General features: G+C 57.5%; 2 protein-coding genes across 9 annotated transcripts in view; both read right to left on the bottom strand.

Moving 5' to 3' along the window:
* Window positions 1-3,872: 3,872 nt before the first annotated feature.
* Window positions 3,873-12,660, bottom strand: GNAT1 (G protein subunit alpha transducin 1). Of its 2 annotated transcripts, none has more exons than XM_086367942.1 (10): window positions 11,647-12,660; window positions 8,645-8,754; window positions 7,411-7,453; window positions 7,131-7,272; window positions 6,883-7,040; window positions 6,661-6,789; window positions 6,270-6,399; window positions 5,794-5,947; window positions 5,480-5,671; window positions 3,873-5,125 (listed from the first exon to the last, which is right to left on the bottom strand). In XM_086367942.1, exons 1-9 carry the CDS (start codon window positions 11,703-11,705, stop codon window positions 5,481-5,483), a joined length of 1,116 nt encoding a protein of 371 aa, XP_086224068.1. In that variant the 5' UTR covers window positions 11,706-12,660; the 3' UTR covers window positions 3,873-5,125; window position 5,480. The 2 variants fall into 2 exon arrangements, with proteins under 2 accessions (XP_086224068.1, XP_086224069.1); XM_086367943.1 differs by lacking the exon at window positions 11,647-12,660 and adding an exon at window positions 9,243-9,365.
* The window catches only part of SEMA3F (semaphorin 3F), a 39,000-nt gene continuing 26,175 nt past the window's right edge, over window positions 12,654-25,478 (bottom strand). For 2 of the 7 annotated variants that reach the window (XM_086367935.1, XM_086367936.1), the window contains exons 3-19: window positions 23,179-23,339; window positions 23,016-23,078; window positions 22,775-22,894; window positions 21,961-22,053; window positions 20,234-20,327; window positions 18,772-18,891; window positions 18,411-18,550; window positions 18,176-18,290; window positions 17,955-18,024; window positions 17,645-17,789; window positions 16,578-16,800; window positions 15,858-15,946; window positions 15,683-15,724; window positions 15,339-15,496; window positions 15,069-15,136; window positions 14,674-14,807; window positions 12,654-14,016 (exon numbers count right to left, since the gene is read on the bottom strand). In XM_086367935.1, the coding sequence (XP_086224061.1) occupies window positions 13,585-14,016; window positions 14,674-14,807; window positions 15,069-15,136; window positions 15,339-15,496; window positions 15,683-15,724; window positions 15,858-15,946; window positions 16,578-16,800; window positions 17,645-17,789; window positions 17,955-18,024; window positions 18,176-18,290; window positions 18,411-18,550; window positions 18,772-18,891; window positions 20,234-20,327; window positions 21,961-22,053; window positions 22,775-22,894; window positions 23,016-23,078; window positions 23,179-23,339 (2,267 nt within the window). In that variant the 3' untranslated portion in view covers window positions 12,654-13,584. Of the gene's footprint in view, window positions 14,017-14,673; window positions 14,808-15,068; window positions 15,137-15,338; window positions 15,497-15,682; window positions 15,725-15,857; window positions 15,987-16,577; window positions 16,801-17,644; window positions 17,790-17,954; window positions 18,025-18,175; window positions 18,291-18,410; window positions 18,551-18,771; window positions 18,892-19,367; window positions 19,482-20,233; window positions 20,328-21,960; window positions 22,054-22,774; window positions 22,895-23,015; window positions 23,079-23,178; window positions 23,340-25,478 lie in introns of those variants that run through there. The other 5 variants (XR_015151638.1, XR_015151637.1, XM_086367937.1 and 2 more) reach the window with 5 other exon arrangements.

Consider the following 25,478-nt stretch of genomic DNA (forward strand, 5'->3'; position numbering starts at 1 on the left):
AGACCCTTCTTCCAGGGTCCTGGCAGCCCTTTGCTCTGCTCTTCCCTCTTTAGTCATGTGTTCTCAGCCTCCAGCTAGGCAGCCTCCTCTCAGCTTGCCAGCACGTCCCATGGCATGTTGGCTACACAGCATCCCAAGACTCTTTTACCATGAGGCTCCATCCTCATCTTCAACCCAGTCCTCTTCAGAGCCTAGCATCTATATCCACTGATTCCTCCAACACACTGCAGGCACCTGCCTCACACCCAGACAGCCTCCCTGACACCCTCCCGACCTGCTCCTCTTCCCAGCTGGCCTCTTCACTTCCCCCACTGCCCAGCTGGCCAAGCTCTTTCCTGCTGTTCCAAGAACATGCCAGCCTTCACTTCCCTGTACCTCTGCAGTCCTGGTTCCCCATCCTGTCCCACATCCTTGGCAAACTCTCGCTTGTCCCTCAGTAGCCAAATGAAGGATCACCTCTGAGCCCCCAGAAAGAGCCAGCTCCTTCTTCCTACACCGACTGCAGCAGCTCTTGCCACCCCGCCACACAGCTGCAGCCCCAGTGTCTCCAAGCACTCTGTGTGGGTCCTTGAGGCAGGAAAGCTCCTGCCAGGTTAGAGCATGCAGATAAGGAAAAGCCTGATGGAGAAGCAATCTGTGGGCTTGGCTCTGCCAAGGGGAAGAAAGACACCTGCCAGTGTGGGGAAGAGAGGGCACGGTGGACAGAAGGAACAGCTTAGCCACAGGGAACTGTGAATGAGTATGAGATTAGCACTGATAGGCAGAGGGCTGTGGCCAGGGCGAGACCCTTGGCCTGGAGTCACGTTGGGGGCTTTCAAGGCCTTAGAGGAGAGAGTGGTTTTCACCTCCACATCCCAGGGTTGAGGACCCACACTTACAGCTCCTGACAACACTCTGCCCAGCTTGGTGTCTGGGAGGCTCCCCTTTGGTCCCAAGCAGGGGGTTAGGGCTGTAGAAGTCTAGAGTGGACCCATAGGCAAACCCTCCTGTCTGGTTCTCCCCTGGCCTTCATCCACAGAGCTCGTGACCTTCTGGCTAGAGCCTGTCCCCACAGCCCTGGAGGGCCCCCCTCTCTCCCCCGAGACCTGGCCCCCAGCTTCTTTGGCCACTGAAGCGGCTTAATGAGCCCAGATCACGTGCGCCCCCCATGCCTGTGGGGAGGGCCCAAGCCCCCAGTGGCCACCCGACCAGGCCCTGACGTCAGCAGCATTAACCGTTCACCAGGCCTGTTTAATCTCTGTTCCATGGCTGGGCCAGGTTCGCCCCGCCAGAGTCAGAGTCGAAGGTCGTGAAGGCCCCCAGGGGCACCTTGGCGTTGAGGTCAGCAGGGATGGTGGTGGCTGGAGGTGCCCATAATAAACGCCCCTTGCCTATAAGACGAGGGTGGGGCCACATGTTGACTCTGGACCAGCTCTCTGATCCTCTGCCCTGGACTGTGAATCAGGCACTGGGCATCCATTGATCCTGCTCGCTAGGGTATAATTTACACTGGTGTGGTAAGTGGGGCTGAGGAGGCTTCCGTCCGGGAGACTTGCCCCTCTCCCTCCACTTGATGGCCATGAACAGGGCAGCTGGAGGCCAGGCAGAGTCGCCAGTCTGTGGGATCCAAGAATATCAGCTCAGAATCCCAGCCCCTAGGGTCAGAACCTGGAGTGTGGGGTCCAGCATTTCCATGGTATTGGCCTCTTCTCTGTCTCTTGCCAAGGAAGCCTGGGTAGCTCATCACCTTTCTTCTGAGACAAGGTGGCTAGGCAGACTTCCCCATGAGCCCAGCTCTCCGGACAGCTTCCTCTGTCTCAAGCCTGCCTCCTCCAGCCTTTCAAAGCTTTCTGTCTTCCGCCTTGCCCCTCCCCATGAAATCCCGCCATCACCCTCCCCTGCCTCACCTCACTCCAGTAAATTGTTTGGGCAGAGAGTCCTTAGCAGGGATGAGCAGCCCAGCTCAGCCAGGCCCCAAACCACCCAGTGGGATCCTGAAACACTGGCCAGAGCCCCATCCTCCCCCTCAGGCCTCTGAGCAGCACCAGAATGGCTGCCCACACGTGTCCTGGGCTCCCTAACTTATCCGGTGTCCCCGCACCTCCACCCCACGCTCAGGCCTGCGCACACTCACTCTCCCCTTCTAGCCCCACGCAGGCTCACTGTGCCGCTTCCACCTGGACACTGAGGACGCTGCCTGCATGCTGCCTTCTGCCCAGTCCCAAGGATCTGTCTGACTCCTGGATCTCTCCCTCAAGTGGCCACAGGTCCAGAAAACTCAGTCCTCTCAACACTCCTTTGCAGCCTCAGCTTAGTGGGGGCATCACATGCACTTGATCACTGTACAAATTCAGACCCTTGTCACTGAGTCCCACTCCTTGAAGATGTTGGTCCTATGGAGTAATGACATAAATCTCTTCCTCATGGAGCCTCCCAGCCCCACTCCTCTCATCCCCCCATGCCTAGCCTCCAGGAAAAATGTGTGTCCCTATACACATGCTTTTATGAAAATTTTTATGATTATTTTTTCCAGAAACAGATTTGGAAAATAGTATTGATGATTTTACTCCCATTAAAGCCAAGAATGTGAAAGTGATAGTTGCTCAGTCGTGTCCAACTCTTTGCAATCCCATGGACTGTAGCCCACTAGGCTTCTCTGTCCATGCGATTCTGCAAGCAAGAATACTGGTGGGTTGCCAGGTGCTTCTCCAGGGGATCATAGCAACCCAGGGATCGAACCCGGGTCTCCTCTATATAACACTGTAAATACTGTTTTAGGTATAAATAAAATACTTAAGCTTAAAATAGGACTTCCCAGGTGGTGCTAGTGGTAAAGAACCCACCTGCCAATGTAGGAGACATAGATGCAGGTTCAATCCCTGGATTGCGACATAAGAGACGCGGGTTCGATCTCTGGGTCGGGAAGATCCCCTGGAGGAGGACATGGCAACCCACTCCAGCATTCTTGCCGGGAGAATCCCATGGACAGAGGAGCCTGGTGGGTTACAGCCCATAGAGTCGCAAAGAGTCAGACACGACTGAAGCAACTTAGCACGCGTGCACAAGCTTAAAGTAACACTGTGAATTTTAATATGCCTACTTTCGACTTATTTGATGTTTCTTCAACTACTTTAACGTTTCGTAAAAAAAAAAATTAACCTTTAAAACTACATGAAAACATATATGATAGGAGTGGATATTTTTCCTTTTGCTTTGGGGTCCAATATGGTTCCGCCAGGCTCTCTTGGATCTTGTCTTGATAAAAAATTTTGATATTCTGTTCATTATGGATTTTTGCAGGTAATTTTGATTTTTGAAAGTACTGCATTAGTATTTATCTTGATTACTGAGTTTTTTTGGCACCACCTTAAGCTTTACATCTGAGGTGAGTGCCTCATTTGCGTCACCCTAATCTCAGCCCTGTGATTATATCCTAGCTTCAAGGGCTTCCTGGACCCATCATCTTCTGGAGGAAGCACAGGCCCTTGGGCTGGTGGGTGGCACCCGTCCAGCCTTCCTGCTGCTGCTTCTCCCATCTTCCCTTTCCTTCCCTGCTCCTGCTCCACGCAACTCCTGTGACCCAAAAGCCCACATTCCTGGGCCATTTACACCCTACTATCCATGCCAGAATGAGCTTCCACCTCACAACCCCTTCTTGATCCAAGATTGTCCTTGTGAACATTTCCCATGGCCCCTTTACCCCCTCAATCCCTCTCAGGACACCCAAATTGATCCCACGCCCCCAAGAGTGCCCCCTGCCACGCCAGGTCAGCCGCTTCTTTCTGGAAAGAACCATCTCCCTACTCACGTCCAGTCCAGCACTGGGCATTGAATAAATGCGCATGATTCATGATCATTAACTCTCCCCTTCCCCCCAAGAAAGGACAACCAGGGCCTGACGCAAAGGTTTATTGCTAAGTTTGTGTATCTAGCTGAAGGGAGTGCAAATTATGCCCTGGACTTGTTAGACGGATGTTCCTTGCCTTTGACTACAGCACGGGCTACAGCCCATGGGCATCAGCAAGGACTAGGTACTTGATGAGGAAGTGGGGAGCAGAGGTAAGGGGACATGGGCTTTTGTCCCTGATGGTTCAGGCATGACTTTTTTTTTTCCTACCAGGGCCCTGATGGGAAGGGTGAGAAAAGCTGCTGGCAGGGACAAGGGGGTCACATGGATTTGCTTTTGACCCTACCTGAGGCAGACCACTCTGGGCACAATCTGGGCTTCCTTCCGGTCTCACATCCTCTGCCTGGGGCTGATCGATGGGACCCGGACTCTGCTCCCAGCCACCCCTCAGGACAGTGTGACCATTGGCCACAACTGGTGTCAACAGTACCCTCCCTCGACAGAGTGGCTGATCTAGAGTGCCGCGGGCTGGAGGGGAGTAGGACATGACTCTGGTGTCCAAGGACGGCGTGGGCAGAGCCTCTGGGGGGAGGGGTTAGGGTACGGGAAGTTTCCAGCTTGAGTCTCTTCCTGCTACCAGGAGCCCCCAGGCTTGCCCTGACTCACTAAGTCGTCTCCATACAAGCTGCACAGGCCAGAGCTGGCTTGAACTTTGGACTCCTGAATCTGCTGGGCAGGGCAGTCACTGGCCACTGGGCAGATGGGCATCAGACCCTGTCACATGGAGGTGGTAAGGCTAGAATGGGCTGATGGTAAGCAGAAGGCTTGCTCAGAGAAGGGCTCCATGCCTGCCCCCTGCCCTTCATAAAGCTCTGGGAGGGAGGGCTGTTTGCTGAACCCAGACTCACCAGGTGAGTAATGGGCCTCCTGGGGCAGAAGAGAGGCAGGAGATTGGTCAGTAGAGGTATTGCTGAGTCACCGTGAGCTGTAGCTGCCCCAAGTCCTGCTTGCTTCTAGCTGGGGCTGGCTGTGGTAGGTCTGGGAGGCCAGTGCAGCCAGGCCGTGAAGGGCAGTGCTGGGATGGCTGGGGGCATTGGACTCTCGGAGACCTGGGAATCCTGGGAGCCACGAGGGAGGGTTATAGGGCCTCAAGGCTAGCAGGGTTTAGGGCTTTGAGTATGTGGCTGGTGGGGCCACAGGCTGGAGCCCAGGAGTCCTGGGGGACTGATAGGGTCATGCACATTGGGGCTACAAGGTGTCAAGGGCTGCAGGGTCTCAGGGACGCATGAGCTCAGGCACCTGTGAAGAGAAGAAGGAACAGAGTCAGCATCCGTAACATGGAGTCATATGGAGATGGGCGTGGAAGCAGTGCCCTAGCTGAGTGACTGGGGCGGAGTCAAAAGAGAGCTAGTGGGTGGGGCTTGTGAGCCGGGGGCGGGGCCTATGGCCATAGGGGTGGAGCCTGAGGAGCTAGAGTGGGATCCGGAAGCGGAAGGGTCAGAAAGTCCGGCGACCAGACGCCAGGCAGTGGAGTGGATCCGGAAAGCTGGGGAGGGGCTTGCAGATGGGATAGGGAGCTGGGGATGGGGCCCCCGGGGGGTACTGAGATCAAGAGGCAAGACAGAGGAGCATCCCGGCCCGCAGGGGAGCCACCTCAGAAGAGCCCGCAGTCTTTGAGGTTCTCCTTGATGATGATGTCGGTGACAGCGTCGAAGACAAACTTGACGTTCTGCGTGTCGGTGGCGCATGTCATGTGGGAATAGATCTCCTTCACGTCGCGTCGCATGTTGAGCTCAAGGAATTGCACCTTGATGTAATTGCCGGCGTCCTCATACGTGTTGGGCCCTGGCAGGGGAGGGGTGGGGGGCTCTCAGTCCCTGCTACGAAGCCTCCCCGCGGCGGCAGGAGGAGCTCAGGCCGAGAGAGTGGCTTTGGAGCGCCGCCCGGTGGCAGGCCAAGGGTCTCACCGTTGTAGTCCGGAAAACAGATGCTAAGGTGCGCCTTTTTGATCTTCTCCGAGAAGACGTCCTTCTTGTTGAGAAAGAGCACGATGGACGTGGTGGCGAAGTAGCGGTGGTTGCAGATACTGTTGAACAGGTGCAGGCTCTCGTGCATGCGGTTCTGAGGAGGACAGAGGCTGTCGGGCACCGGGGGACAGGGGTCGCCACCCCCCTCCACCTGGCTGCGACTGACTGGCCGACCCCAGCCTGCTCTCTGGGCTCCGGGACCCCACTCAGACAGCTCCAAGACTGTCTCCTCCTTCTCCTGCCACTCGCCCACCCTCCCTTCATCTCCTGATGAGGAGGCTGCCTCGTCTCCTCCTTCAGAGGGCTCTGGGACAAACATCCTCTCTCAGATGCTCCCCGCGCCCGCCCACAGCGCCGTCTCCTCTTTCTCCTCTCCTCCTCGCCGCTCAATCGCTCAGGCCCGGCTGGACACTCACCACTTCGTCGTCTTCCACCAGCACCATGTCGTAGGCGCTCAGCGCCGCGATGAAGATGATGCAGGTCACCCCCTCGAAGCAGTGGATCCACTTCTTGCGCTCTGAGCGCTGCCCGCCCACATCGAACATCCTGCGGGGCCATGAGGACCGGAAACCTGTGTATCAAGTCTGCCGGAGACGCCCACAGGCATCCCCTGGCTTCCTAATGCTGGCTGGGAAGCACCCAGATGGGCCTGGCATCCGGAGGGGCCAGACTTCTCTGCTGGTGGGGTGTTGGAGAAGTGGCAGGTCTCTAGAAGGGCTGGGACCTCTGCGACCAACAGGCCTCGGGCAGTGAACTTGGGGGAAGGCCTCCCCACTCCAGAGCAGGAGTCAGGGCTCAGTGTCCTACCGAAAGTTGAGGTCCTTGAAGGAGAACTGCGTCTCAATGATACCCGTGGTCTTGACACGGGAGCGCAGCACATCCTGTTCAGTGGGCACGTAGCCCGGGGTTACCAGGCGCTCCAGGTCTGAGAGATAGCTGTGGGAGATATGGGATGTGGGTAGGGTTGGGTGGAGGGGTGTGCCAGGGCCCCGCCTGCCCCCCACCCCTGTGCCTGGCCTGTGCTCTCACTAGCCAGCAGAGTCGTTGAGCTGGTACTCTGAGGCTCGGTCAAAACAGGCCTGGATACCGGAGTCCTTCCACAGCCGCTGGATGATGTCTGACATCTCCTTGGGCATCGTGCCCTCCTCGATGGTGTCTGCCATGTGCATCAGCTTCCGGGCGTCGTCCTGAGGGCAGGGGAGTGGTTGGTGGTAACCAGGGGCTGGGGCTCAGCCTCGAATCCCCAGAGGCCCTGTTCAGCTAGTCTCTTGACACACCTGGCGCGCAGAGTCTCCGTACTGGATGTTGAGCGTGGTCATGGCGCGCACAATGGCCAGGATGGACTGTAGCGTGTTGCCATAGATGATGGCAATGAACTCAAGACACTCTTCCAGTGAGTACCCGTCCTGGTGGATAATCCTACAGCCACGGGAGCCGGGTCAGCACCTCTTGGGCGGGTCGGGGATCAGACCTCCAGGGCACGCCCAGCCCCAGGGCCTCAGGTAGGGCAGGGGCACCACCCACCCCCAGGGCCTCAGATAGGGTAGGGGCACTCACTTCATCTGCTTAACAATGGTACTCTTCCCGGATTCACCGGCACCTGGATTGGAATGGAAACCCTGCCTCAGAGATGCGCAGACCGCACTGTCCCCTCTATCCCACCTGTTTCCCTACCACACTCCCCAAATAAGGTCCTAATACCCCGGCAGCAAAACCTAAATGTCAGGAGTGACCAAAGCGGGCTGACGAGGCGAATGGACAACCTCAACTCTGTCCTGGAGCCTCCAACACCTTGTAGGCTGTCTTATTTTTCGGAGGCCAAAAATAAAGAAACCTTGAGCTCCACCTTGTGGACGATTCTGGTACTACATGCATGGGATTATTTGAGCCAGGTCAACCCCTGCTTTTCCACCTGGGATGGAAGGGAGTGTCCCCAAGAGGCTCAGAGGGAATTAGCACGTTTTGCTGGGGGAGAAGACAGAGCTGACAGTCCTTCTGAGCCTGCTCTCGTGTGGGTGTCGGGCACAGTTAATGGGATTTTGGCTTAGCCTGTCTTCCCTGGGGTACTCTGGTTTGGTCTCTCTACACACATTCACCTGTCTGTCTGAACCCTGGACAGCCTGGGAGAAGCCTGAGGTGCCTTCTCAAAGCAGTTCCTTCCCTCGGTGGTGGCGGCAGGAGGAAGTACTAGATCAGTCCTAGCTCCCCTCACTACCCATGGGACCAAGGACATGGCTTTCTCTATTCTCCGCTGGGCCTTAGTAGCCGTCTACATCTTTCACCTGTCCTGCAGGTCTGCCAGCAATAAAGCTCTGGAAACTGAGGGCCACTGTGTGTGGACCTGGGAGGTCCTGGAAGCTACCTACTCTCAGGAGGACTGTGACCTCCTTCCCAAGGGAGCAGCCTTGTTGTGGTGCTCCCGAGGCCCCTGGTTTCTGAGCCCTCCTCAGCAGGCCCATCAAGCTAAAGGCTGGGGTTTGAGGGAACATAGCCAGGGCAAATGTGGGCCTTGAACACGTCTCTAAAAAAAGTGTGATTGGCACACACATCTTGGGAGGGGAGGTTGCCTGAGGTTTGAGCCCTCCAGAGAGGGTTTCTGTGGGATACCTAGCCTTAGGGAGCCAAAAGTGTCACCCATCAGGCCTGGTCTTGCTTGGCCTGGGCTCCACTCTGTTGCTAGGCTGTAGGCTCATTCTGTTTCCCAAATCACACCTGCTTCACAGAAGGGCCACCTGCCTGCCCCCAGGCCTCTGACTGGCAGACGTGGCCCCTCCTCAGCCCACCCCCTTACCCAGAAGCAGCAGTTTCACGGTTCGAGCATCTTTCTCAGCATCTTCTTTCAGCTTCTTTTCCAGCTCCCTTGAGTGCTTCTCCTCAGCGCTGGCCCCAGCCCCCATGGTCCTGGCAGGAGGTGAAGGAGGAGGGCCGTGAGTTGGTTCTTCCGGATGGAGGGGTTCCCCAGAGCCAGGCTCAGGCTAGCCTCTGGCCTCCCTGGACACCCTTCTGACCCCAGAACTGGGAATCCAATGGCTGTCTACAGATCTGGGCAGGGCCTGGTGGGGCTACTTAGTAGGATTTGGGGGTTGTTGGTATCTAAGAGCCAATCAGAGACAAGGACAGGTGAATCCAGCTCAGCCCCCAGCCCTCCTAATCAGGCTGGCATGGCCCCAATCCCTCACCTGCTGACTCTGCACCCCACTCTTTGCCGCTCCCCAAACCCTCTGGGAGAGACCCTGGAGTCCTAGTCCAGCTCCTGCTCCAAAGCAGGGGTACAAGTTCTGGGGGGTTCAGGCTCAAAAAGGGGAAGAGAGGGCCTCAGTTCTGGGGGTGGGGGTAATGAGGGGAGGGCCTGGGAGCAGGGAGGAGAAGGATAAGCCTGCAAGGAGCACCTGCCCACTGTCTAGTACTGGGCTCAGCACTGCTCCTTGCTGAGCTCACACCAGCCTGGCGGATGCACCACATCACTGCACAGATGAGGAAGTGGAGGCTCAGAGGATCACATGGCAGGAGGTGGTTGAGAAGGGCCGGTGACTCTAGGCCAGGGTTCCATGCTTAATAGGGAGTCAAGAAGGAAAGGTGGACATTGCATTTGCCCTGTACCAAGGGCTGGATCCAACCTGGGTGAGGCCTCTACCTGCCTCCATGATTCCAACAGACTTGGGTGGGTGTGCATGTATCCTGTACTGGTGTCAAGCAAGACAATGACATACGTTTGTCTGTGTATACTTGCATGTAAACATGTGCCTGTGCTTTCGTGAGTGCAAGTGTATGTCTATGCTTGCTTGTTTGTGTACCACGTGTGTGTGCATGGATGCTTTTGTGCACTTCTCATGTGTATGTTTATATGTGCACTTTGCTGTGCTTATGTGGGTTAATGTTGCATGTGTGTGAATGTATAATGCATGCACAGGTGAAATGCATGTGTGTGGATTTGCCTGTGTGCACGTACATTTATGCACGTGTCTGCCTGTATGTGTACACACTTGCACATGCGTGTACCCATAAACTTGAGGTCAGCAGTGTGACCTGCAGAGGTGGCCAGGCTCTTCCAGGGAATATCTTGCAGGCCTGTTATCAGATGGGAACAGAGTCCCAGCGCAGGTCTGGCATTCCCAGGGGAGGAGCGGATGAGCCCCACTCCTCTTCTGTCCCCTGTGGGTGCTCTGGGACCTGTCAGGGATATCTCCAGGGCATGCCTGCCTCAGCTTAGGGGTTAGATGTCTGTGTGGGGTTCGGATGGGACAGGGTGTGCTCCTAAGTGGAAGTGGTTCAGCTGAGCATGTAGTGTTGAGTTGCAGCCTCTGGAGTTTTGCCACCTCCCATGAGAAGACTCAGATCCTGGGCTCTCAGCCCCCTCCTGGCTGGACTCCCCAGAAAACTTGCTGCCTTAGCACTCAACTCTTGCAGACGCAAGGCTGCCAGGGCCCCATATTCTGGGCATTGAGACTGTCCCTAGTGTTGAGCAAGCTGAACAGGCACATGTAAATCAATGAAGTTAGAACACTCTCACACCACACACAAAAATAAAGTCGCTTAAACACTTAAATGTAAGACAGGACATCATCAAACACCTAGAAGGGAACGTATGCAAAACAGTCTGACATAAATCGTACCAGTATTTTCTCAGGTCAGTCTCCAAAGGCAATAGAAATAAAAGCAAAAATGAACAAATGGGACCTAATCAAACTTAAAAGCTTTTGCACCTCAAAGGAAACCATAAACAAAATGAAAAGACAACCTAAGGAATGGGAGAAAATATTTGCAAATGATGACTGACAAGGTCTTAATTTCCAAAATATGCAAAAAGCTGATGCAACTCAACAACAAAAAAACAAATAATCCAATCAAAACATGGGCAGAAGAACTAGACATTTCTCCAAAGAAGACATACAGATGGCTGACATACATATAAAATAATGCTCAACATTGTTAATTACTACAGAAATGCGAATTAAAACTACAATGAGGTACCACTTCACACTCGTCAGAATGGCCATCATTAAGAAGTCTACAAATAATGAATGCTGGACAGAGTGTGAAGAAAAGGTAACCCTCCTACACTGTTGGGGGGCAGGCAAGTTGGTAGAGCCACTAGGGAGAACAGTATGGAGGTTCCTCAAAAAACTAAAAACAGAGTTGCCATATGATCCAGCAATCCCACTCCCAGGCATACATCTGTAGAAAACTGTAATTGAAAAAGATACATGCACCCATATATTCATAGCAGCACTGTTCACAATGGCCAAGACGCAACCTAGACATCCATCAACGGATGAACGGATACAGAAGACATGGCACAAAAACACACTGGAATACTACTCAGCCACCAAAATAAATGAAATAATGCCATTTGCAGCAGCACAGATGGAACTAGAGCTTATAACACGAAATGAAGCAAGTCAGAAAGAGAAAGGCAAATACCGTATGACACCACTTATATGTGGAATCTAAAATATGACGCAAGTGAACTTCTACAAAACAGAAACAGACTCACAGACAGAGAACAGACTGTGGTTGCTAAGGGGAGTGGTGTGGGGGAGGGATGGAGTGGCAGTTTGGGATTAGCAGATGCAAACTATTACATATAGGATGCATAAACAGTAAGGTCCTACTGTATACCACGGGGAACTAAACTCAATACTTTTTGATAAACCATAACAGCAAAGAATATTTTAAAAGAATGTATAAATATATGTATAACTGAAGCACTTTGCTGTTCAGCAGAAATTAACACATTATAAATCAACTATACTTGAATTAAAAAATTCACACACACACACAACACACACTGACCCTAAACATGTAGGAAGTAGACACTGGTTCTGGGAGCTGGGAGCTGGTGGCTTCAACATCTGCCCTGCTGGGTGAGGGGAGATCCATTCAGGAGCAATAGATTATCTGTGCCACCTTCAACTTTTAGGTTCCATTTGTCTTCTACCCCACCACCATGCTGCAAGTGGGCCCTGGGAGTCTCTGCAGCCTGTACACTGCCCAGGGGGTTGGGGTGGTACAGGGGCCCAGGTGTGTGAAACCAACAAAAACCTGCTTTCTACATATTGGCTTTGCTTAAAGTGGGACTATTCCACTGCCTCCTTGTCCCCCCCAGCTCCCCTTGCCTGCCAGGTATGGCCCTGAGCCCTGCTGGATCCCTGAGCCTCCCTAGCTACTGGCTTCCCAGGTGGCTCAGTGGTAAAGAATCCACTTGCCAATGCAGGAGATACGGGTTCAATCCCTGGCTCAGGAAGATCCCCTGGAGAAGGAAATGGCAACCCACTCCAGTATTCTTGCCTGAAAAATCCCATAGACAGAGGAGCCTGGCGGGCTATAGCCCATAGGGTCGCAAAGAGAGTCGGACATGACTGAACATGCATGCACATCAAGGCTTGACTCATTAACTTTGGCCCAGGGCCCCCAGCCCCACTTCCTCCTCTCCAGCAGATCCCCACTTATCCTGGTCTTCCCTGCCTCTGGACATTTGCTTGTGCTGGGCCCTCTGCTAAGAGCTGGCTGGAAGGAGACAGGAAGAATGGGAATTTTGTTGATTCTCGGGCCAGGGGCAGCTGTGCTGTGAAGGCTGTGGCTCTGTCTTGCCAATTCTGAGTCCTGAGTTCCTGGCAAAACACAAAGCCAGGTGAGAAAGCAGTGTGAGCAAACGATCAAACGGCTGAATGAATGACTGAAAGCTGAACTTCCAAAGGAGACCGTGGGGGAACCGGTGGTCAAGCTACATTAGTGGAGGACAGAATCTGGGTGTGGGCTGAACTCCCACCCTCCCTCCTGCGCCAAGGAGAACACCAAAGTCCAGTCCCAGAGCCAGTGTTTATTAGCAAGATGGAACCCAAGGGCAGGTGCAGCCGGGCAGCAGAAGGCTGCCAGGAGCTCCCACCCCACTACCCAACTGCCCCCCAGAGCTATTTACACCCATCATCTGAAGTGGTGGGCAGAAGGGAGCCCTGGGGAGCTCCTGCAGGCCCCAGGCCTCTGCCATGGCCCTTTCTCCCCTCAGTGCTACCTGAGCCTGGCCCCTCTGCTGTTCTCCCAGCCCCCGAGTCACAGTGGCACAGAAAAAGCGAAGAGGAGGTAGAGAGGCCAGGCAGGGTGGGAAGGAGGGGCCGGAGGGGCTGCCCCACCCAGGCAGGGCTCCTCTTCTTCTATCCCCAATAAATAGAGAATAAATACCCAGGAAAGGGCTGGCCTTGACTGAGTGCCCCTCTCCCAGGCAGGCGCTGGCATCCTGTGCCACCCCCTTCTTCCCTTCTCTGAGTGCATCTGAGCCCCCGCCCCCCACCCCCAGTCTCCAAAGCAGTCCTCGCCTCCACGTGCATGCCAACAGCACAGGCTGATGGAACACACTGGCAAAGGTGTGTGTACAGTCCGTGCTCTATCCAGGTAGAGCCTGCTCGCTCCCCGTGTCCTGTCGATCCCGCCGGTGGCTGTCGAGCAGGTAGACCCCCAGGTGAGCCTGGGGACTGTGGTCCTGGCCTGACCCGGCCAACTGGCTGCGCCTGATTAGGTGGGCTCCGTTTTCTGCTGTCTCTGACCAGCTTGGGTCTAAGTTCTGGACGATGCTGCCGTTGAGGCAGGTTATTTACAACCCACCAATAAATACTGTCTTTGCAGGGGCAGGGTGTATATAGAATATAGATATTTTATATATATATATATATATCTTTTATATTAAAAGGAACAAGGGCTAGAGGCTGGCCCATTGCAGGGCTCAGACAGCAGGCCTCATGTGTCCGGTGGGTGGTGGCGGCGGTTCCGGGGTTTTTTCTGGTCCTGGGGTTTAGGAGGCCTGGGTGCCCCTGGGGCCTCCCTGGGACTGGGGGGCACGTGGCGCCAGTAGCCCTGGCAGTACTGGTGGATGAGGCCCACTTCTGGCTGGGCCAGCAGCTGGGCCAGCTCTTGGTAACGGGGCTTTGGGGGGCCGGTGCCCGGGGGCGGTGGAATGCTCGCAGCTGGCGGTGGAATGCTTGCAGCTGGCGGTGGGAAGAGGGCCGTACGGATGTCTTCCTGGCCCAGGACATGCAGCTGCACCCGTGTGATGATGTGCTTGAAGTTGTTCTCGGTGGCTGTACAGGAGTAGAGGCCGCTATCACCAGACTGCAGGGCGCGGAGCAGCAAGCCCTGTTCAGTGCGCAGGAAGCGGTCGTCCGCGTGGACCTGCAGGGGCAGGGGGTGGAACTCAGGGACTGCAGGACCACCCTGCTGTCCCCACCAGATCAGACCACCTTTGTGGCCACCCCATGGAGGGACACCCATCTGGAATTTCCATGGAGCAAGAAAAACCCACAGGAAGTGTCCATATGACATCTGAATGGCATATGACACTGCCATTTCCAGAGGAATGACCATAAAGGGAGTCTGTACAATGAGGGAATTCTGGAGCATACATACAATTTCTATTTAATGAGAATAAACGGATGTTGGGGCACCCTCCTAGAATTTGTTTAAGAAGGGACTGCCTAGAAGCTATTTCCATAATAGGAGGGCTACCCGATAGAATTTCCAGATGCTGGAACTCATCCACGTGACAGTTCCATACAGTGAGGTACACCGCCAATCAAGTACACATATGGAACTCTCACATGAAAAGGCATGCCTACAAATAGTTTCCATGTACTATGGAAACCCCACAGGGTTTCCATATAACTGGATTCACCCAAATGATTTCCACACAGGGAAGGGTGCTTGGAAGGACTTTCTTAGAATGAGGGCTGCCCCACTCTTGGTTCCTATACCACGCTTCACCCACGTGGAATTTCTACTGTATGAGGGATGCCCCATCCACGGCAAGGACCATGGGGCACAGGAAGTCACCTCGCGGCGCCGGTCACTGGGATCTCGCTGGAACAGCCACTTCACGGTAGCCTGGGGCGAGCGGGGCTGGCACTCAAGGAAGGCTGTGCTCCCTGCCACACCGTACTGCACAGACTCCACGGCGTTCTTATTGGCTGCAGAGCAAGAGGGTGCCACGTGAGAGCAGCACCGCCTCTGGGCAGACCGTGGGCTGGCAGGGGGCACACACAGCCACACACACCCCCACACACACAGGCAGGGCTGTGCCCTCAGGCATCCACTCCTGGAGGGGGTGGCCAGGGACATCCCTTCTCCAAAACCCCTCACCTCCACGGACCATGGGAGGGTCTGTGCAGTGCGGGCCCCGTGATCGGCTCTGCGGGCCGCGTGGTAGTAATGAGACACAGCATACTCACCGTTGGAATTGAACCCACGGCACTGCCGGATGGGGTTCCCGTGCCGGACATCCTGCCGGCGGCTCCGCCTGGATGAAGACAACTCCTAAAGAAGTATTCTCAAGAAAGCTTGTCCCCCCGAATCCCCACCACCAGGTCTCTAGAACCCCAAAACTCCAGGCTACTAGAATGCCTCACCCACAGAGACCCCCCAGGGATATATCACATCCATCTCTAGACCCCCAGGACAGAGCCTTTTAGTCAGAATTCCCAAGGTCTCAGGGTCTGCACCTCTTAGAGGACGCTGTGTAGCGGGAACAGGCTTGGCCATCCCAGGCGCAGTAGGGGTCCCGGGCGAGGCAGCAGTCGGCACAGGCGGCCCCATATGCCTGACAGCGGTGCAGGCTCAGCTGTGTGACGCCCACGGCTGAGGCCACGTACAGTTGTTGCTGTGGGCAGGGGTAGGGGCTTGTCAGTTCCCTCTTGGCAGCCAGCTTTCCTTAGGAGCCAGCTGAGCTGGGCTCCTCCCCTTCCTGTTCGGTGCCTCAATACCCCCCATCTCTCTTTACCACGGGCTTGACCCCAAGGGGAGGTGGGCTCCATGCCCACTCCCAGCCCACCTCGCCTAAACTCACCCTCTTGGAAGAGATGGTCATGGTCTTAACAGGTGCTGGGTCCTAGAAGAAAACAGGCGTTAGCGTGCAACCCTAGGGACCCCCCTTCCTGTCCTGACCTGGAGGTCTGAGGTTAGGAGGTGGCACCGAGGGCAGCTGCGGTGAGTGGGACAGGCCCGGGTGGTGTCACACCCACCTTGAAGACCTCGACCTCCTCTAGCATGAGCTCCTCCATCTCCTGGTCGTCCTTAGGCAGCACGATGACCTTCTGCACTGTCCCGCGGTCTGGAACGGGCCGGGCAGGGCCTCAGCGGGGCTGAGGGTGCTGGGAAAGGGGCACCAGCCTCAGCCCCTTCCCCCACCAGGGCCCAGACCCCCCAGGGGCAGTGGAGTGGGCGTGCTCTATGCCCAGGTGGAAGAGCAGCCCCAGATGAGGGGAAGAGGTCTAAGGGGGCTGGCCCTGCATAAGGAGGGTGCCACAGCTAGAGTCTGCCCCTCTGCCCCCAGACCCTCGTTTGGGAAGCTGAGAACAGGATGCAGGATGCGTTCCCCTGGGTTGACAACTACTGGGACAGCAGTGAATGTGGTCTGCATTGCACACGAGAGCATGTGTGTACTTGGACCCGGGTGTCCTGGAAGTGCCTGCCTCTGTCTTCCCTCTTCCTGCCAAACATGGGTCCCCAGGCACCCTGGGTCCCCATTCTCCCGGCCACCAGGGATGAGGATGGGAATGGGGTTTCCCCACCCCCATTCTCAGTTATCCTGGTAATAGAGGGCTCCATAGGATGAAGGAGGTGGCAGGGGTGACAGGGACAACCTTGTAGCAACCCCCTAGGAGGTCAGGCCCAGCCCTGTGGGTCAGCACCCTCCACCCAGCGGGCCCAGCGTGGGAGGGGCTGGGAGCAGCAGTGGGTACCTGTGCCCAGGAAAAGCACCTCATAGCGCCCGTCGGCTGCGTCCACCTGGTCCACGGCCACAGTGGTGAGACGGTAGGGCGCGCCTGTGCGGACCACCAGGGGCCGCCGCTGCAGAGGGTAGATGGCCTGGTACATGAGCGGGTGGCTGCGCATGAAGTTGATGACTTCATCAGGGTAGTCTTTGGTGGACTTCATGGACGGCGTGAAGGTTCCGCCAGGGCACTGCAGGCAGGTGATGAGCGTCAGGCCCAGCCCGCCCAGGGCCTGCCGGGCCCATTCGCTCCAGAAGAGGTCTCCCCTGTCTGTGCCTACCTGCTGTCTTCCCCTGCTCTGCTTCTCAGAGCTGCCCCCCATCTGGGCTTCTGCCCTCCACCCAACCTCTCTGCAGGTCCTGCTCCAGCTGAGGTCCCAAGGTCTCACCTGGCCAGGTCCCATGGCCATCTCCCCAGCTCACGTGCCATGACCTTGTGGCAGCCATCTGGCAGAGCTGACCATGGCCTTTCCAGGTCCTCATCCCCACCCACTTGTCTGCTTCCTCAGACTGCTCTTCCAGACCCCTGCCCCCGACTCCACCCCCTGCTCAGCGGGAGCTCCTGCCCCAGCCTAGCCATGTGATCAGATCATGATGTGTTCCTGCTTCCACTCCTGCGGTGGCCCCATCACACCAAGATCAGGTGGGTCGCCTCCCTGCAGGGGCTCCTGCCCACCCCCCCACCTCCAGCCTGTCTTGAAGACTTCCCCCACAATTTTTAGCTCCCCAACAACCCCTGCCCCTGCCCCCAGAGGGTGCACCCTGCCACACCCAGCCACCGTCTCTGTTTCAGGATCCTAGCTGGCTTCTTTCACAGCCTGACACTGTTTGTAAACGGTGGAGTTTTCTTTTTAACTTCAACTTTATAGCGGGTGAATAGGGAGTTTATACGTGTGTGTGGTCCACCCTTCCCCCCCGCCCGCCACTTGGCTATGAGTGTCACAATGGTGGGGCCCACGTCTGCAAAGGGCCTGACCCAGCAGAGGTCTCGTAGAAAGAGAGGAAGGGGAAAGGCAGGCTGAGTGTGGTCCTCACCGTGCCGGGCCGTGGGTAGGGCATCTTTCCTGAGAAGGGCATCCACTGGTAGTTGGGGCCCTCCTTGTGGGCAAAGGGCCCATTGAAGACCATGCGGATGTCAGCCATGGAGTAGACACACACGGCAGAGCCTCGGAACACAGAGCTGCGGGCAGGGCAGGCTGCTGCTGTGGGTGGGGCAGACCCTTGGCCCAGGGCCCCTCCCCAGCCTGCTTTCGCCCACAGCTCCCCACCAGGATGGGGTCCTCCACAAGTCATAGCCCCTCAAACTGCCACCCGCTGCTACTGCTGGCCCTGGCCTTAGCCTCACCCCGAGGAGGTGAAGACAGCGTAGATGACTGGGTTCCTCACATCCTGGGTCTGCTGGACAAACACATCCTCTGGGGATAGAAAGAGAGGGGGCTGGGAGCGTACCTTGGCCAGGAGCCCCAGAGCCCTGCCCACTCCAGGGAGGGGGCACACCAAGCTTTCCTGACTACCCATCTGGCCGCCCTCCCCTGCAGTGGCCACTGGCCCCGCCCAGGTGCTCACGGAGCTCGTCGAAGTGGGTCTCGATGCCATCCTCGCCTGGCACAGAGCAGACCAGCCTTGCCTTCAGGAATGTGCTCCACTTGTTGACCAGGCAGCAGTGGCCGCCGTCATCATTCTGGTGGGGGTGGGCAGGAACTGAGTCAGATCAGCTCGCTCACCCTCAAGACCCCGCCAAAGCCGGGCTGACAAGAGCCAGGACTGGGCCTGGGCAGGGGGCAGCAAAGGGGCTTCGTACCAGGCAGATCCGCCCAATGCGGGCATACACGGCAGGGCTCTGCGGCGCCTCTATGGACCGCTCACGGAAGAAGAAGTAGAGCTTGTCGTCGTTGCGCTCGGCACTGTCAGGGATGAGCTCGGCGTGGATGAAAGAAGGGTCTGCGGGCGGGCAGGAGTCAGCAGGCAGGGCCCTCCTCAGACAAGGTTTCTTGCCCAGGTCAGGTGCAGGAACACCCCCAACTCTTCCCTTAACCCGGGATAAGAAACCACCCTTGCCCTAGCCAGTCAAGGGCCCCAGATTTTCCATGAGTGTTGCCTTAGGGTCTCCGTGCAGCACCCCAGACATGCTGCCCGCTGGAGCTGTTGCAGGCTGTTCTCACCATTGAGCCACCGAGAGTTGTACTGATCCGTGCGCATGGCCGTCTGCTTGCCAAGGGTGCGGAAGATGGCTGCGTCCGTGCCCATGAAGTCGATGTACACGCCTGCATAGAGCTCCTCATCTGCAGGTGGGCCAGTGAGTCAGGGGGACAGTGCACAGCTCAGGTGACCTCCGGGGCAGGGGCCCATCTTCCCCGCTCAGGTTCTCCCAGGCAGTTGTACCACCAGTGGGGCGCTGGGGACTGTTTTGACGACTGGTTCTGGGAAGACTGGGATTGGTCGCAGTTGACTCTGATAAGCAGCCAGAGCCAATATCTATGGTGTAAATGCTCCCACTATGGCTGATTTCAAGCCATTACCCTGAATCACCGAGCAGAGTGGGGAAGAGCTGCTCAAACCAGTGGATAGTATTTCTCACGGATATTCACAGAAGATGTAAATAATCTTAAGAGTATAGATAATAATAAAACGTAGTAAAATAATTAGGAAGTAATGAGTTTGGAGTATCTTTACCTTTGTCTTTACAGTAATTTAATTGTAAGCTTATATAATTGACTTTTTAATAATATCTGTGTTTAATAGCTGGCCCACAAAATACCTGAACATTTAACAGAAAATCTGAAGTGCGCTGGCTCCAGCACACCATTCCAAGGGTGCTCCTCTAAGGTCCTCCCAGCAGGTCTGGTCTTCCCCCATCGGACTCCCTGGTCTGGATCCTGCCATCCAGCTAAGAGACCTTCTTCCCAAGATGGGGGAAGATAAAGCCCACCCACTGCCTTTCCCAGGCTTGGAGGTGGCACGCTGCCCAGCAGCTGCTGAGAGGCAGACTTGCTGGGCAGCCGGAAAACAGGCTGAGTGCAGGGACCTGGGTCAGCACGGGGCTTGCCCGACCTGGGGGTAGGGGGCTGCAGCTGCTCCTGAGGCCCCAGGCAGGACTCCTTCTCAGAGAACCTTCTCCCAACTCCCCCAGACACCTGGCCAGACCAGAAACCAACTCTCCCAGTCAGTCTCTGGGCCAACACCCTCCATTGGTGCTGCCTTGTGGGCCTCTCCTGGTCTCCCAGACAATCTAAGGCACACTCTGGGACCAGCCCTCATACAGGCCTCACTGCAGACCCCGCTTGTCTTTTTCCAGGGAGGCTGCAGTCTGGAGGGCTCTGATCTTCGCATGGACCCCAATGTGGATTTCAGGGTAGAATCTGGCCCCCTGAGCCTATCCCCACCCCACCCCCCATCCAAGGGGCTGGATGGAGGCTCATGCCACCTCGTCTCTGCCCCTCAGCTACTGGGGTCTGGTCTGTACCCTTCCCCTTTCCAAGAGAGGCCACACTGCGGGGGACGGGTTTCAGACACGGCAATCTCACAGTCTCTTCCCTGGGATAAGTGCTGGAGCCAGGCTCCCTGCTCCAGAGGCAGAGGTCACACCTTTTGGCCACAGAACCGGGGTGGGGTGAGGGCACTCACTGATGAGGGCTGAGGCTGTGTCCAGCTTGGGGTCATAGGGACACTTGCCCTTCCCTGACTCGAGCTTCTCAGGCTCCAGGTAGAAGACGTAATCCTGCAGGGCAGAGAGGGGCGCAGCGTCGTCCAGGCTGTCCCACAGCCAGGGAAGGTGAGGGCCACCAGGCTCCCAGGGTGACAGTGAGCCCCCAGGGGGACCCTGAAGCCACCCTGCTTCCCTCCCCAGATCTCACTGGGTTTTAACTCCATCTGGCCAGGTCTCCCAGGGCACGGCCATGCTGTGGGTTCCCAAGAAGTTGCTTCCTGGTCCAGGTCTCAGATAAGACCTGGACATCACAGGTCTCAGAGGACTCTGGTTTGGGGACCATGAGAGGGGCATGGGGTGGGCTTATGGGGGCTTCAGCTCCTCCATGCCAACTGGTTCAGGAAGACTCTGCCCAGGGCCCCCCAGTGGGCCACAGAGGCACACCTCTCTGAGCTGTGGCTGCCAGTCTCAGGCCACAGAAGGGCTGCCGACCTGACCAGGGCAGGGGGACTGGCCAAGGGCCTGGGGTCCTGCCCTTTGCCGTCAGGTCCTGCCAGGCCCGAGGGCTCTGAGGTTATTGTGCTGCTGGGTTTTGCGCCCTACCTGTGGTCCTTGGGACAAACTAATAGAGCAGGGCCTTTTCCCTGCCCCTCAGCAGAGCCCCCAGCCCCACACATCTCTGTGGGGAGCTGGGAGTTGAGGGGTCTAGCCTGGACCACGTGGAATTCACAAAGCCCCCCAGACCTCCCAGGCCATCCCTGCAGATGCTAGGAGGCAGGCTGGTAGAGGCACTGGGACCAGGACAAGCTCACGAGGTTAAGGGAGGGAGAAGAGACAGGCAAGAGGCAGGAAGAAGGCGCAGCAGGGGGCAGGGATGGTGATGGGAAGGTGCACACAGGCCTGCTTCCAGTTCCACTCTGCACACACACGGGGCTGCACACAAAGCTCGGCACGCGCCACAGCCAACACACGGAACCCATTGTTCACACCCTGGGAGCGCACACACACAGTCTGAGCGGTCCCACCTTTCAGCACTCCCTGCCACAGACACACCAGCTCAAGTGACCACTTGCTCTGTCACTCACCGGCAGCCTCTGCCCCCCTGCCCGCCCCTGCCCAGCCCCGGCCCCCCCCAGCCCCGGCCCCCAGTGCCCCCTCCCTCCAGTGCCCCCCAGCCCAGCCTTGTCCCAGGTCAAGCCTAGTAGAAACACAGTTCTGCCCCTTCCACCCCGGGCATGGGGGTATGCAGGACACCTGCATTAATGCACGACCAGGGAGGCCTGGGGCACGAACCCCTGAGAGCTACGTCAGGCTGAACATACGCGCCATATTCCCGCACTGGGTGCTGAGTAAGGTGTGGGCTAGAGAGTGCCCTACGCGTGCCCACGCGTATGTGGGTATGTGCTCACACATGTCTACACACGTGTTCTGAGGGTGGAGGGATGGCTGTCCCCAGGGCTCCTGTTTTCCCCAGCTGGTGACTTCATGATTTCTCGTCACACTGAGGCTGACACGAGTCCAACTGGGAATGCCTTCAGAGCCTGAGGGCACTGCAGGGAAAGGGGTGGGAGGGGGCACACAGGTAGACAGAAAACCCTGGGGAGGCTGGCCTGGGGTGCGGGTTCCTGGCTGTAAGGTCAGGCCCGGGGTGAGTTCGGTGCTGAGGCAGTACTGGCTGGCAAGGGCCTAGAGGGATGAGGCCCACCTGGCGTGGGGCTGTGGGCGTCGGGTAGAGGGCGCCATCGGTGGCTCTGCTGCCTCGGCCTCTGACCACCTGCATCTGGGTCCAGGGAGTGGCCTGAGAAGACGAGGAACATGGGTTAGAGCCAGGGGTGGCAGGGGCTGGGGGAGCGGGCTTGGGCTGCCAGCCTCTCACACCACACATGCCAGGGACACACACAGGCGCACCTGGGCCCCCTGAGCTCACACATGGCTCATCGCCGTGAGGACATGTCCACACAGCTGGGGCACGCCTGCACACACTCATGCCCCTTCAGTCCAGTCGCTCTCACACACACTCTACAAAGTCACACCAGCTCACACGCATGCCCACATGGAAATGGAGCGGGGTAGAAGCGGGCAGGTGGGCGGGCAGAGCTGAGGAAGGGGCAGCTCTCCCCCAGGCCGTGCGGCAGAAGCTGACCCAGGCGTCCAGCCTCCTAATGCTGAGGCCCCCGCCAGGCCCTCTGGGTTGGCTGCAGGGGGCACCATCCACAGGCAAAGCCAAGAGAACTGCTGCCGGGTATGGAGTGAGTGCTTACTACACGCCAGGTACAGTGCTAAGTGCTCTGAGAGCATCAGCTCACTGCCGCCTCCTCACACCGACCTGTGAGAAAGGCAGCTATAAGTCCCGTTTTCAGGTGCGGAAACGGAGGCTCTGAGAGGTGGAAGAAGTCACTCACCCACGGCCACAGGGCCAGGAGGTGGCAGGGCTGGGGCTCAGGCCCGTGCTCCCGTCAGAACCCTGGAAGGCAGCTCCTAGTGGGGGCGGCATCGGGCCGGGGCGGGGCGGGGCTTACCTCCGCGCGGCGGCCACGGTTTACATAGGCGCACACGGGGTTGTAGGCTCCGGTGCCACACACGTACAGGTGTGTTCGGTTCCAGGGCTGGATGAGCCTGACGAAGTTCCCGCACTCACCCTGGGGCCAGAGGGAAAGCCAAGGAGATGCCCCAGATGCCTGCCAGGCCCCATGCCTTCCTGGGGTCCCCGTGCCCCTGCCCTCCCCACCCCAGCCTACCCGTGGACCCCACTGCACTCACGTTGCCATCCTTGCCTGAGAGCACACACTCTTCAATGCGCTGTGGGGTGGCTGCCCAGTGGATCTGCCAGAGAGGGGGATCAGAGGGCCTGCCGGTAGGGGCCCCGCACCCTGAGGCTCACGTCCCCCAACATCCCCCGCCCCACATCTGGCCTGGCCCTTACGATGAGGGGCTCGCGGTTGATGTCATGCAGGTCCAGGGATAACACGTAGTCCTTGCTGCCCACATACATGCGGTCGTGGTCCTCGTCCTTGAACAGGATTCGGTAGTCGCTTGTGTTGAGAAGGAAGTTGAAGAAGTGGGCGGTGCCTGTGGCCTTAAGCTCTGTGGGCGGAGGGTAGGGCAGCAGTGGGCACCTGGAGGCCAGCCAGCATCCCCTCGACAGAGGCGGTAACCCCGCCCCACAGTCCTCTTAGCCCTCTGCTTCCCCTGCAGAGCCTTCTTGGTAACCTCTTGAGTTCCTGACATTCTCGGAGGAGAAAATGGGACGACGGGTGGGCAAGCCAGGGAAGGGGCCACACCCAAAGCTGGGGCCCTGATTCATCAGCAGCCCAGCCAGTCTCCAGGTCCCAATGAAAGCGCAGTGGGCGCAGGCCAGGGCGCGTGATGGCATCAAAGACTCTGCTCAGGTGGGGGTTAATGCTCCCACGCTCAGGGTGGGGCCAGCTTCCCACAGGGGCCTAAAAGGGTTAATGAGCAGGGGGGTGGGGGTGGGGGCAGGTGCATCAAGGGAAGCCCGAAGACGCTGGCACAGAGCTGGGGCACCCAGTCCTCACCCCAGCTGCCAACAAGGCAGGGGGCAAAGCGGGCACACACAAGGTCCCCACCGTGTCAGAAGCAGGTTAGCCAGGACACCGGAAAGCCTTGCTGGAAGCAAACTGCCCAAGATATCTTGGGCTTCCCCCAGACCCCATGGGGTTGCTGATGGTGGAACCCTCAGGCCACTTCCTGGAACTAGCCAGGAAGTCCTTCCCAGGAAAGAGGCCTGCCCTCTAGAGCTACAGCACCCCCAGGGGCTGGGAGCAGTGTCCATCTGACTCATCAGTTTCCCTTCCATGTGGCCCGCTGACCCACAGGCTGCTGGGGGAAAGCCCTCCTTTCTGAGGATGAAAGACAGGAGGGAACTTAGCTAGTGACACGCCAATGACAGAGGATTCCAGGAAACTTGGGAACCTTCCTCCTCTGGGAGAGGGAGTTCCGAGGGGTCCCTGTGGCAGGCCCCTCCTCCACCCACCCCCAGCTATTTTCAGCTCCACCAGAGAGGAGTTGATTGTAACCAGGGTGATGGATATTCACCAGCACAGGAGACTTGAGATGGCGGCACACAGAACCAACAGTATGCATGTATGCACCCAGCCCAGGTATACACACCTGTACATATCGGTCCTACGCCACATGAGGCACCCAAGGGAGATCAAACATGTGCAATCTCCCTGCCCCACAGCTGGTGACCCATTTCACAGGTGGGGCAATCGAGGGAGAGACCTGGAGAGGGGGAACAGCTGGGATCTGAGGTCCTCCTCAAGGTGGAACCAGCAGGGGGCTCTCTCCCATTAGCCCAGGCTGCCTTCTACTCGGGGCAGTTGTCTCTGACTGGCCTGGCTGACCCTGACCCCCTGCTGTGCTCTGGAGAGCTGGGAAGGGGGCTGGAGAGGCTGAGCCTGAGAGCAGCTCTGAATGGGAGCTTCAGGATGTGCTGAGATGGGCGTGTGAGGCGGGCCAGGAGCCAGGGGACTCCCACAGCAGACCCGGAGGCCACGTCCGAGGCCGTGCCCTGCCCAGCCCTGACTATGGCAACAAGAGAATACAGGTGATGACCTTGGCCCACCGCTGGGACGCAGGGACGCCAAGGGATCAAAGGGCCGATCCCTGCCTGGCTTCGGCCTCGTTGGCGGTGCCTCTGAAGTCCTGGGCAGGGCAGCCTGGGCACCTGTCCTGCACCTGTTGTTGGGCCACTCGGAGTCCCCCGCCTGGCCACCCAGCCATCGTGACAACAGGAAAGTAAACACTCCCTCACCCCCAGGGCCAGGAAGTGGCCAGAGAGGAAGTGGGGCTGCCAGCGGAGCCCCCCCAGGCTGGGACAGCCCGCCAGGGGTTATTTATACCCTGGCTGGGGGCATGGCCTTGACAGTGCCCTTACCCATCCTGCTGGGCTAGGGGGCATTTGGGGGGCAACAGGGGGAAGGGAGGCGAGGCTCAAGTGGGCACCTTCAGACACAGAGATCTAGGGTTGGGGGGAATTTCAAATATCTAGCCCCAGGGATACAATCGGCTATAATCCCTACATCCCTGCCCAGCCCCATGGGCCCCTATAATCTGAGCCCTCCCACTCTACAGTGCCAGGACCCCTCAAGTTTTCCAAATCCCCCTCTCAAGTTCAAAGTGCTGCGAGGACAGAGGAGAGGGCCATTCAGCAGTGAGGAAACAGACCTACAGGAGGAGCAGGAGGCTCGGTGACCTGAC

The sequence above is a fragment of the Bos grunniens genome, chromosome 22, assembly GCF_055505025.1.
Source record: "Bos grunniens cultivar Pamir isolate PY7600 chromosome 22, Bosgru_T2T1.0, whole genome shotgun sequence".
Taxonomy (NCBI): domain Eukaryota; kingdom Metazoa; phylum Chordata; class Mammalia; order Artiodactyla; family Bovidae; genus Bos; species Bos grunniens.